The sequence below is a fragment of the Pundamilia nyererei genome, unplaced genomic scaffold (assembly GCF_000239375.1).
Source record: "Pundamilia nyererei isolate P.nyererei 1_Seehausen unplaced genomic scaffold, PunNye1.0 scaffold00604, whole genome shotgun sequence".
Classification (NCBI taxonomy): Eukaryota; Metazoa; Chordata; class Actinopteri; order Cichliformes; family Cichlidae; genus Pundamilia; species Pundamilia nyererei.
The window spans coordinates 124177-134805 of record NW_005188005.1 but is presented as its reverse complement, the minus strand read 5'-3'; the positions used below and the strand labels follow the sequence as shown (position 1 = coordinate 134805).

The 10629-nt window shown below is 38.2% G+C and overlaps 1 protein-coding gene across 1 annotated transcript in view; it reads right to left on the bottom strand.

Moving 5' to 3' along the window:
* Positions 1 to 14: 14 nt before the first annotated feature.
* The window catches only part of LOC102197572 (nuclear GTPase SLIP-GC-like), a gene marked incomplete at its 3' end in the record, with an annotated part of 49020 nt that continues 38405 nt past the window's right edge, over positions 15 to 10629 (bottom strand). The window contains exons 7-16 of the mRNA XM_005754611.1: positions 6779 to 6994; positions 4934 to 5140; positions 4666 to 4841; positions 1540 to 1633; positions 1369 to 1456; positions 1130 to 1251; positions 699 to 872; positions 466 to 617; positions 240 to 357; positions 15 to 123 (exon numbers count right to left, since the gene is read on the bottom strand). Of these exons, the coding sequence (XP_005754668.1) occupies positions 15 to 123; positions 240 to 357; positions 466 to 617; positions 699 to 872; positions 1130 to 1251; positions 1369 to 1456; positions 1540 to 1633; positions 4666 to 4841; positions 4934 to 5140; positions 6779 to 6994 (1456 nt within the window). The remainder of the gene's footprint in view (positions 124 to 239; positions 358 to 465; positions 618 to 698; positions 873 to 1129; positions 1252 to 1368; positions 1457 to 1539; positions 1634 to 4665; positions 4842 to 4933; positions 5141 to 6778; positions 6995 to 10629) is intronic.

Here is a 10629-nt window from a genome sequence, read left to right as displayed (position 1 = left end):
ATCTTATTTCTTACTCTTATAGCCTTCTTCCATAATGTCTTCAATTGTCTCTGTCAGACTGCTGTAGACTCTTTTCTTCTGTTTCCGCATCATTCTGTTCAGTTTTGCCTTAATTTTTTCTTCCTTAGAGAAAAAACATGAAATATGGATGAACATCATTTTAAAATCACATCAAGTCATAATACATTTTTTTTCCTTTTACTGTCCATTAGTTTAGACAGGAAAGTTTCATCTCTTACCTCTGTCCTGAGAAACCTGAACTGCAGTTCAGCATTTTTGTACTTTTCAATCAGAGAATCAGTGTTAAGAGAAAATTCATTGATGACTCCATTGAATGCTCCACGTTCTGAGTCATTTCTAAAACAAATAAACATTGTGGTTATTAATGGCAGAGTTGGCAAGTTTATATGTTATAAATTATATTGAATAATATTATGTGACTGTTTAGAACTTGTCTTTTCTTACGGGAAGGTCTCTCTGAATTTTTCATCAATGCTGTCAGTCAGACATGAAGCCAGCTTCATGTTAAGGTTTATTAGGGTCCCTTTTTTTGGTTTGTGCACACCACCATTCTCAACGACACACTTCAGTACCCTGCAAAAACCACTGTTCTTTCCCTAAAACACAAAACAGAATTATTTAAACACATATTCATGTAAAATCTGTTGTTTTGTTACAACTAGATTTAAAATACATACACGATACAAGAAGTTCTTGAGTTTTTCTCCATATGAACCTTTGGATTTTTCAACGCCATCATTAAGACATTTTTCAAAAGCCGTAAAGGTCTCTTCCATTTCTTTTCGGACATTTTCAAGCTGGAGGTTCATGATTCTCTCAAGTTCTGCAAACACCTTGCCTTTTTTACTATCCTGAAAAATATTTGAAGTAATAAAGCCATAAAAACTACTTGTCGTTTCTTATAGGTTTTTGAATTCAGTTGGTTTTAAAAGTCACTCTTCTGTAATAAGAACCTGAGAAACTAAATATAACAGCAAAAATGCATGAGACAATTAATAACCCATAAATTAATTAAAAATAAATAAATAAATAAATAAGAAACACAAAGACAATTGATAAATCCCAACACGTAAGCGAATGTTGTTGTATATCTTTTACTTGATCTTACCACTCCTCTGGAGTTGGCTCCTTGAATCAAAGACAGAATCCCATAAGCTCCATTCACATAGTTTACTGTCTCTGAGTGACAGTCATTGAGAACTTGCAAAAATCCCTGAAGTTTGGTTATTTCTGTTAAGAAGAAATTTCAGTGCCACCGTTTGACATTACACACTTTAATTCAAATTAAATAATTATTCTTTCAGTCACAGCAAACTAAAACATCATGTGCACTGAGACTTCACCTACCAGTCTCTTCTGGACTTAGATGTTTCCCTTTTAAGAACTCTCTGGAGCTCACTGTGAACACTTTGAAACTGTCATCAGTGAAGTGTTTCTGGGGGGAAAATGATTTAATTTTAAAGCATCCTTACAACTGTGGATAGTCTGTATTATTTTCTGTCAGCCTATAAAACTCACATTAATCTTGGTTCGCTTGTTGAATGCCTTCTTTACTTCGCCCTTGGCTTGCATGTTTCTTTTAACTATTCGATCATGGATATCAGCTGATGAACTACAAGAAATGTGCATATATGTACTGTTACCATCATCACTATTTTCATCACCATCATTAATTTGGGGCAGGCTGGGTGGTTTTGATTTACTCTTGGGCTACATCCACATGTCCACAGGTATTTTTGAAAACTGGGAATTTCTGTTTTTGTTTAAAAAAACAAAACAAAAAAACATTCACATGTGCACTTAAAGGAAAATATCTCTGTTCACATGTAAACGCAAACACAAAGTCAAACGCTGTCAAGAACATGCCAAATCCTAACCTTCTAGAAATGTTGGCCAATCAGAAGTGTAGAAGCCTGGGAGGGAACGAGTAATGACAGTATTTTAGATTTTGCCTCACTGGCTCTCTTGGCCAGAGTTTATTCAAATAAGAAAGAAACTGACAGATACTACATTAGTCTGAGTGATTCAAAATCATAAGTCACAGCGCTGTGAAATATGGCTGGTGTATGTCTGTGTAGGTTCTCAGTCATCCAGGTCATCGTAGTCAGAGGAGCTTGCAAAGAAAAGCGTCTGGACTTCTTTAAGTTACTTGAAGACGTTTCACCTCTCATCCAAGAAGCTTCTTCAGTTCTAAGGTCAAATGGAGGAGAGTCCCAGATATAAACCTAGTGGGATTGAACCCCCGCAGAGGGACAAAAGGACCCCTGATGATCCTCTAATTGCCTGAGCCAAGGTGTGAAACTGGGTGTGGGCCCCAATCAGCCAGAGTCTCGGGTGGGTTCACTGTGAAACCTGGCCCCACCTTATCATGCGAATTCCTGAGATCAGATGGCCCAGGATGTGAGTGGGCGTTAAGGCGTCTGGGAAGGGATCTCAAAACTGGATAATAGATGGCAGAGAGTTGGTGTCGTAAACCCCCGCCTCTGTTCAAAGATGGTCGCTCACAGTGGACATAGATGGCTTCTTTCACTCCTCTTTCAAACCATCTGTCCTCTCTGTCCAAAATGTGAACATTGGCATCCTCGAAAGAGTGTCCTTTATCCTTAAGATGCAGATGGACTGCTGAGTCTTGTCCTGTGGAGGTGGCTCTTCTGTGTTGTGCCATGCGCTTGTGAAGTGGCTGTTTGGTCTCTCCAATGTAGAGGTCTGGGCAGTCCTCACTGCACTGTACAGCATACACCACATTGTTAAGCTTGTGTTTAGGAGTTTTGTCTTTCGGGTGAACCAGTTTCTGTCTGAGCGTGTTGCTGGGTCTGAAATACACCGGGATGTCGTGCTTGGAGAAAACTCTCCTGAGTTTCTCTGATACACCGGCTACATAGGGGATGACAATGTTGTTGCGTCTGTCCTTCTTATCCTCCCTCGCTGGTGTCTGGTCTTCTTTTCTGTGCCTCTTTGCTGACTTTAAGAACGCCCATTTAGGATAGCCGCACGTTTTGAGTGCTTCCTTTACATGTGTGTGTTCCTTCTTTTTTCCTTCAGGCTTAGAGGGAACATGTTCTGCCCGGTGGTGTAGGGTCCTAATTACTCCAAGTTTGTGTTCCAGAGGGTGATGGGAGTCAAAGAGGAGGTACTGGTCCGTGTGTGTGGGCTTCCGGTAAACTTCGATGTTGAGGTTGCCGTTCTCTTCAATGTGCACAGCGCAGTCCAGGAAAGGCAAACAGTTGTCCTTTGTGTCTTCCCTGGTGAACTTGATGTTTTTATCCACAGCGTTAATAGATGCTTTTCAGACGCTTTTCTTTGCAAGCTCCTCTGACTATGGCTGGTGTAGACTCACAACTTAGGAATAGACAAGATGCATACAGCATACAAATATTTAGTTTTATAAAATTAAATTAATTCAAAAACAACGCCGCTTTGGCATCGGGATTTGGCTTGTGTTTAATGTAGAAGCCATGTCCGAAGTTCACTCTAGGGGTGTCCAAATTCATAGGCTGCATCCTCCTGAGGACCCGTCCTTCGTGGTCTACATGAGCAGGGTCCTCAGGAGGCCGGGTAGGCCAGAAGTGAGCAGCTGTGAAATTGGACGATCTAGCCTTCAGTTTTGCGTCACCAGCTGTCTCTGAGTTTAATAAACACAGCCGTCTGCTCCTTGCTATCTAAAATATAACAGGACACTGGAGTAAATTCTTGATCATCTCACACTTCTGTTTAACCAGTTTTCTGTTTGACGTTTATTCAGCTGTGTAAAAACTCTGGAAGAACCCACCCAAGGGATTAATAAAGTTTTATTTTATCTAATATAATTAATATTTTAATCTCAGCCAAAATTATTTACTCACAAACAAATAAAACAGAAAAAAGCCAAACAATAACATTTTCAGTTATCTAAGTGATTTATATATCTTGTTTAACCGGAGTAGGAAAAGACCGCGTGAGGTTTGAAAATGACGTGCCAGGAGTTCGCTGTTCTCGAGTTATCGAGCTGGTGGGTAACAGATGTCTCCAAAAAAGTCGGCGCACTTTTGCAAATATGTGATGTTTTGATAAACCAAGCACATACACATACACAGCTACATTCTCACCTGAAAATCTCTTGAAAGTTTATTTTGTGACCCAGAAAGAGTAATATGAGTAATATTAAAACTAAGTAGCTGCCGCCATTGTTGGAAACTGGAATAGGCTGGGCCGCGCTATGAATTCTGGGATATGGTGGGCCACGAAGGATACACCCGACCCATCCTTCAAATCTGGGGAAATGAAGGACTTCCGATTTCCTATAATCTCATACATTATGTGCAACATACATAAAAGCTGCCATGATGTCAGTTACATCACTTTCTCCTCCTGCTCTCCTGTTATTGCTCACCCTCTTCTCTCTTGCTGTCCCTCTAGAACTAAAAAATCCACTGCCTGTCCCATTCTCCGCTGTTCCACTCTGGCCAGGGAATTCTCTGTTCATTACTAATTCCACCATCTTCAGTAAACGTCATAAAATTGTATCTCATCTGAGACTGCTTTTGACCCAAATGTTCTGTATTAATTTTTAAAAAAGACTCCACCCTGTGCTTCATTCTTTGTCTAGCCTGGGTTTATCTTACATGGAAACACCCTGTAGTTGATCAGCATTCAAAATTTACTTACAGATCATCTGAATCATCAACAAGATCAGACTTGGTGCAGATAAAATGAATTTGCTGACATTCGCCACCATTTCCAATCAGACTACTGACACTTTCCAGGATCTCCCAGGCCTCTTTCTCTGATGCTGCTCGATTAATTTCAGTCACAATCCACACAGTAGAACAATCTCCAACTATCTGAAAGGAGAATAACATGTCTCAGTGCTTCATTGAAAGATGACTGTTTACAGACAACACAGTATAAGCAAAGAGCAGTAAATGTGAATTACCCCTTTCCACATCTGATCTCTGCTCTTGTTACAGTCACCATTTCCAGGAAGGTCCACAAGTGTGACATGCTGGAGAAACAGATTGTTTGGCACCCTGACAGTCACACACTTCACCAGTGGCCAAAACCACTTTTTTCCTTCATTACCTTCTCCTTGTTTTGAATCACTTCTTGTGTACTTGACAAATTGTGCAGAGAGTTCATTAACCTGCAATAAACAGCAAAAGCAGTGCAGTTTAATTTCAATCCTCAGTGCAAGTGACGATCGCTTTCTCAGAGATTTTAAGAAAGCAATTCATGCCTTCATCTCATTGCGTCTCGACTTCTGTAATAGCCTCTATTCTGGTATTGCCGCTACATTAATTGTCCGACTGCAGCTAGTCCAAAATGCTGCAGTACGGCTCCTAACTGGGACACGCAAGCAGGATCACACATCTCCCATACTTGCATCATTACATTGGCTACCAGTCAGCTTTCTAATTGATTTTAAAAATTTTAACACTTGTTTTTCAGACGTTACATGACCAAGCCCCTATATATCTTGCTGATCTCCTAACCCGGTATTCTCCCCCAAGATTTATTTATTTTTTTAAATTTTTTATTTTATTTAGAACGAGGGGCAATACATATCAATGAACATTTTAACAAATATAAATATGCCAGGTTATAGCCTTGGGCTAATTTCCATCTGCACACCCTCTGGCAGATTGGTGTTAAACACAAGTTAGTAAAAACATACAGAGACACTATTTACAGGTCATGTGACAAGGACAAAAACAGTGATCACATTATACTAGAACAAACAATGACAAGAAGAGTGGACACAGAGGACAATATAGATAACAATAACGGAAACACATCAATTATATTGCACAAACCCCAGTATTGCACATGCCCTGACTGTCCTGATATTGCACTCACCCATTACACTGATAGTTGTTTCCCTTTTCTTTAATACACTAACTCTTTTTCACGTCCAATATAAAGCATGATTAGTAAACATGATCACATGTTTGAGTGTACCTCAGTCGCCCTTTTAAGTGACTCTTAAAGATGGGTAGACTTGTAGGGTCTTGAGGTCTGCTGACCAAATGCTTTTGGTTGTCCCAAGGTTGAGGTTAAAACACAGAGGAGACCGGGCATTTGCCGTCACTGCTCCTAAATTATGGAACTCATTGCCTTTTCATATCAGGACCTCTCCAACAATGGAGACTTTCAAAACCCGTTTAAAGACCCACTTTTAATCTCTGGCTTTTAAATCAAGATGAGACTGTTTCTATTGTTCTTTCCATGATTCCATTTTTGTTTAATCTATACTTAAACGAAAATACTATATATTTTATTTGGTATGTCTTCCGCTTTGACTGTGTTGAACCTTGAACCTTGAACCTTGAACCTTGATGTACAGTACTTTGGTCAACAACTGTTGTTTTTAAAAGCGCATTATAAATGAATAAACTTGAAACTTGGAGTGCTTTACAAAAACCATTAAAAAGTCAGTGACATAAAAAAAATACTAAACGAAATTGGATCACTAAAAGCTGAATAATTAGTTTTCAATTTTAGATTGTGATCATCTAAAGATCATTGTTGGATCTCAGTAGGATCTGTTTTGTTGGGATCACTGGATCTGTTTTCAGTGTTTTGTGTTTTTTGGACTTTTGAATCTATGCTGCATTCTGTTTTCAGAAGTGAGATATGTTTCCAATTCTTAGTCTTTTGTTAATTTGGTCAGTTCCCTTTTTTGTCCAGGTTGTCCTGGTTTCACCTGTGTGCATTCCCCAGCATCCCCAGTGTGTAGTCTATCATGGCTGTCTGTTATAGTAGTAATATGAGTTTGTCTTACTGATTCACATGTCAAAATCTTCCGCTTGGATTGGAGAAATTCTGGAATTTCTTTGAAATATTTGCTCTCCATGAGGTTTTCAAAGGACTTTTTCCATTCTTGTCCATACAGTGCTGACAGCTTTTCAACAGCATCATGATAATCATCGTCTTCCTTTTCCTGATTTTTATTATTGTCAAGAAGCTGACGAAATGACCACAACTCATCTTTCCACTCCTACAAAAATAGATGACAAGCAATTTATTGAGCCATGTACTCAGGCATAAGCCCCCAGAACTGCAGTGTAACACACATACTAAACAAACTTTGGGAATTTGTTTTACCTCTTTTGTGATAAACTCAATTTCTGCTTCATACTTTGAGCTGTGTGTTTTAGCTTCCAGTTTTATCATGACTGAGGTGCAGGCATTGATGCTTCCTGAGGGTAAAAGATTCTTCTCTTCAATGATGGCATTTATCAAAGAGCTCTTTCCAGCCCCAGTTTTACCAAAGACGCCAACCAGCTCCCTCTTGTCTGTCTCCAAATCACTGATCTTTTTCCTGTTGAACAAGATTTTAAATATGGTTAATGGATTCAGTCATGAAACATTTTTAAGCATGCTTCAAAAGATTTCAAATGTATAATCATGGTAGTGATTATTCAATGAATCATTACTAGATATTTCAGTTTTATACACTGGTTCCACAAATTGTTTATTATATGTTGTTTTATTTTACTACAGAATTATTTCAGAATCTGTAATTGTACTGCTGTATGTCAGCAGTCTGTGTCATACAATCTGACACAAGAGACAAATTGGTGAATATTAAACCTAAAGGGTTCATGTACAGGTGGCACGGTGGCATGATGTTTAGCACTGTTGTCTCACACCAACATCTGGCTGGGGGCTTTTTATTTTGAGTTTATCGCCATGTTTGCCTCGGTTCTCTCCCGGTACTCTGTCTTTCTCCAACAGTCCAAAGACGTGCAATTAGTATTGATTCTAAATCCTCATCAATGTACTTACTCATTCCTGTGACTGTTTCTTGGTGTAACCAGTGTGACATCCATAAATTTTGTTTGGACTGAATTATTTTAATTGTTGTGATTATCTGAATATACTGCTTATTTTTGTGTGTGTCAAGACTCTTGAAAGATGGACCATCTTCTCTGTGTGACTCAATTACACATAACTCGCAGCTTCTGAGGATGTTTTACAGCCATTTTCTGAATTTTTGGTTTCTTTAAAAACAATCTCTCTGTGATCGGTTTGTGAAACTGTCACACGATCAGGAGTGGAACCAGGCCCATACATTACAAAATATTAAAAAAAACTTAATACTCACTTCAAGAAAGCACTGAGTTTGTCTTGCTCATTTAGTCTTTCATGTACAAATGTCATGATGCTTTTCACATCAGACAGTATGATTGATTCTGTAGACAAAAAAAGTAAAAAAAAAAAAAAAACTATTTAGAAGGAATTATAAACTAGAATAAACAGAAAATGTAAAATCTCATGTTTAAAAAAAAACAAACCTGTGTGAATTAGAGTATATCAGGATCATAATGTGACCACTTACCAATCAAACTTACTATACCATGCATCATGTGACTGTTAAATGTTGACAACAGACCAAAGAAAAAGTAATTTCTAGCATCAAAGATGAAACTGGCATGTTGGACAAATTGTGCTGAACAGAAATTTAACCCTATAGTGGCTTAAACTGTGACATTGTTTAAAAAGAGACGTAAATACCTGCAAATCCTGGCATAGACTGACGCTGTCGCTTAGCTGGTGACTGCAACCTGCTGGCATCACTTTGAAGGTCTGATTTTCTCTTTCCTGATTGGATAAAAACAACAAAACAATAAGAACAAAGCATTGAAAGTTACTCTTAGTAAAGTTACGTAGATTGCAAAAAAATATTGGTGCCTTTAAAACACCGACTAATATGAGATGCAATAAATACGATGCATGTGTCTCACCTGTATCACTTGTGGATGGCAAGACCTGAGGATGAATATGAGTTATACAGGAAATTATTACTATTTGTATTGGCATTGCTCTTTAACAGCATTTAAAGGACACTAACATACAAGTTTTACAATCAACAAACTTAAATGCATTTATGTTTTCAACCAGCAGGCTGATACATTATAAATTACCTTCTTCTTAGTAAACATCTATGAGACAATTCTTTTACATAATTAAGTCCCCGTCATGAAGACCTACAGAGACAGTTGGCGAATCCCCTAGCTAGGGCAAAATGTATATTCTCCAACCCCCTATGAATTAAGTTTTTAGATTCGGTCATTTATTTGTTTCTGTAGAGAGTCGTCAGTTTCTATAGACCAGGGAATGGAGCTTTACTTTGTCTCAGGCAGTTGGCTCATATGTCTGAAATTCAGTATAATCCTTACCTGAACCACATCAGCTGCTTCTTCATGCTCCTGTTCACACTGCAGATAAAAAGTGCAAAGCAGTGTTTAATATTAAGCTCTTAAACATGTATTAAAAATTGTATTTGTCATATGGACATTAAATCTGAAGGGGGAAAAAAACAGTTTTAAACTGACTTAAAAAGAAATGACTGTTTCCTGATTTGAGGTTTGTTCTTCCTACAACAGTAAAAACAGTTTAAATCTATATTAGTTAAGAATTAATAAAATTACTCTACAAATAATTACTGCCAGTGAGACACAGGAGGCCAGGATCGCAGAATTGGAGACTCTGATTCGCACCCTCAAAAATCCCTTAGCTAGCCAAGCCCCTTTAACCTGTGGAGCCAAAGGTAGCGTAGGCCCAGTTAGCTCCCTCTGGCAGATTGTCCCGAGCAGCCGGGGAAACAGGATGACTGGGTGACGATGAGGACGAAGCACAGTCTTAAACAGAAGCTCCTGGTACACCACCAATCTGTTCATGTGTCTAACTGTTTTTCCCCACTTTTCGAAAACACCTGCCAGGCATCAAACTCTGGTAATTGGTGATTCTGTTCTGAAACATGTAAGGCTAGAGAAACCAGCAAAGACGACCAGAACAGGTGACACTGAGGGAAATGTAAAACTGAAAGGTAAACATAAATTTGGCAAAACTGTAATTTACGTCGGCAGTAATGACATCCAGTTATGTCAATCGGAGGTACTATTAATTAATATTAATATTGAATCAGTATGTAACCCTATAGGCAACAAAATCAAGCTTTCCTTTGTCTCAGGCAGTTGGCTAATATATCTGAAATTCAGTAAAATCCTTACCTGAACCAAACCAGCTACTTCTTCATGCTCCTGTTTACCCTGCAGATAAAAAGTGCAAAGCCAAATACAATACTGAGCACTTAAACATGTATTAAAAACTGCATTTCTTGTATAGATACTGAACCTCAATGCAACAAAATAGTTTGTAACTTAATTGAAAAGAAATGACTGTTTCTTGATTTGTGTTTTGTTCTTTCTAGCACAATCAAAACATTGCAAATCCATCTTAGTAAAGACTTAACAAAAATTGCGTTAGATATTATTACGAGTGTTGGGCAAATTACTTTGAAAAATTAATTTGTTATAGTTAGTAGTTACTTCAAAAAACTAATTGAGTTAGTAACTGAGCTACAATATTTTAAAAATAAATTATTACTAGGAAAAGTCACTATTTGTCATGGTGCTGGGTCGTTGACCCAGCGTTTTGTGTTTTTATGATTATTTTCCTCTGTTCTAGTTATTCTGATATTGGTATTCTGTGTCCTCCCCCTTGTGTCCGGTTTGTGTTCTAGATTTCCTGTTTTATTCTGAAGGTCTCTGTCTGTTGTCATTGTGTTCAGCTTGTGTCCTCCAGTCATCATGTGTATTCGGATCAGCTGTTCTTCCCTCCTGTGTG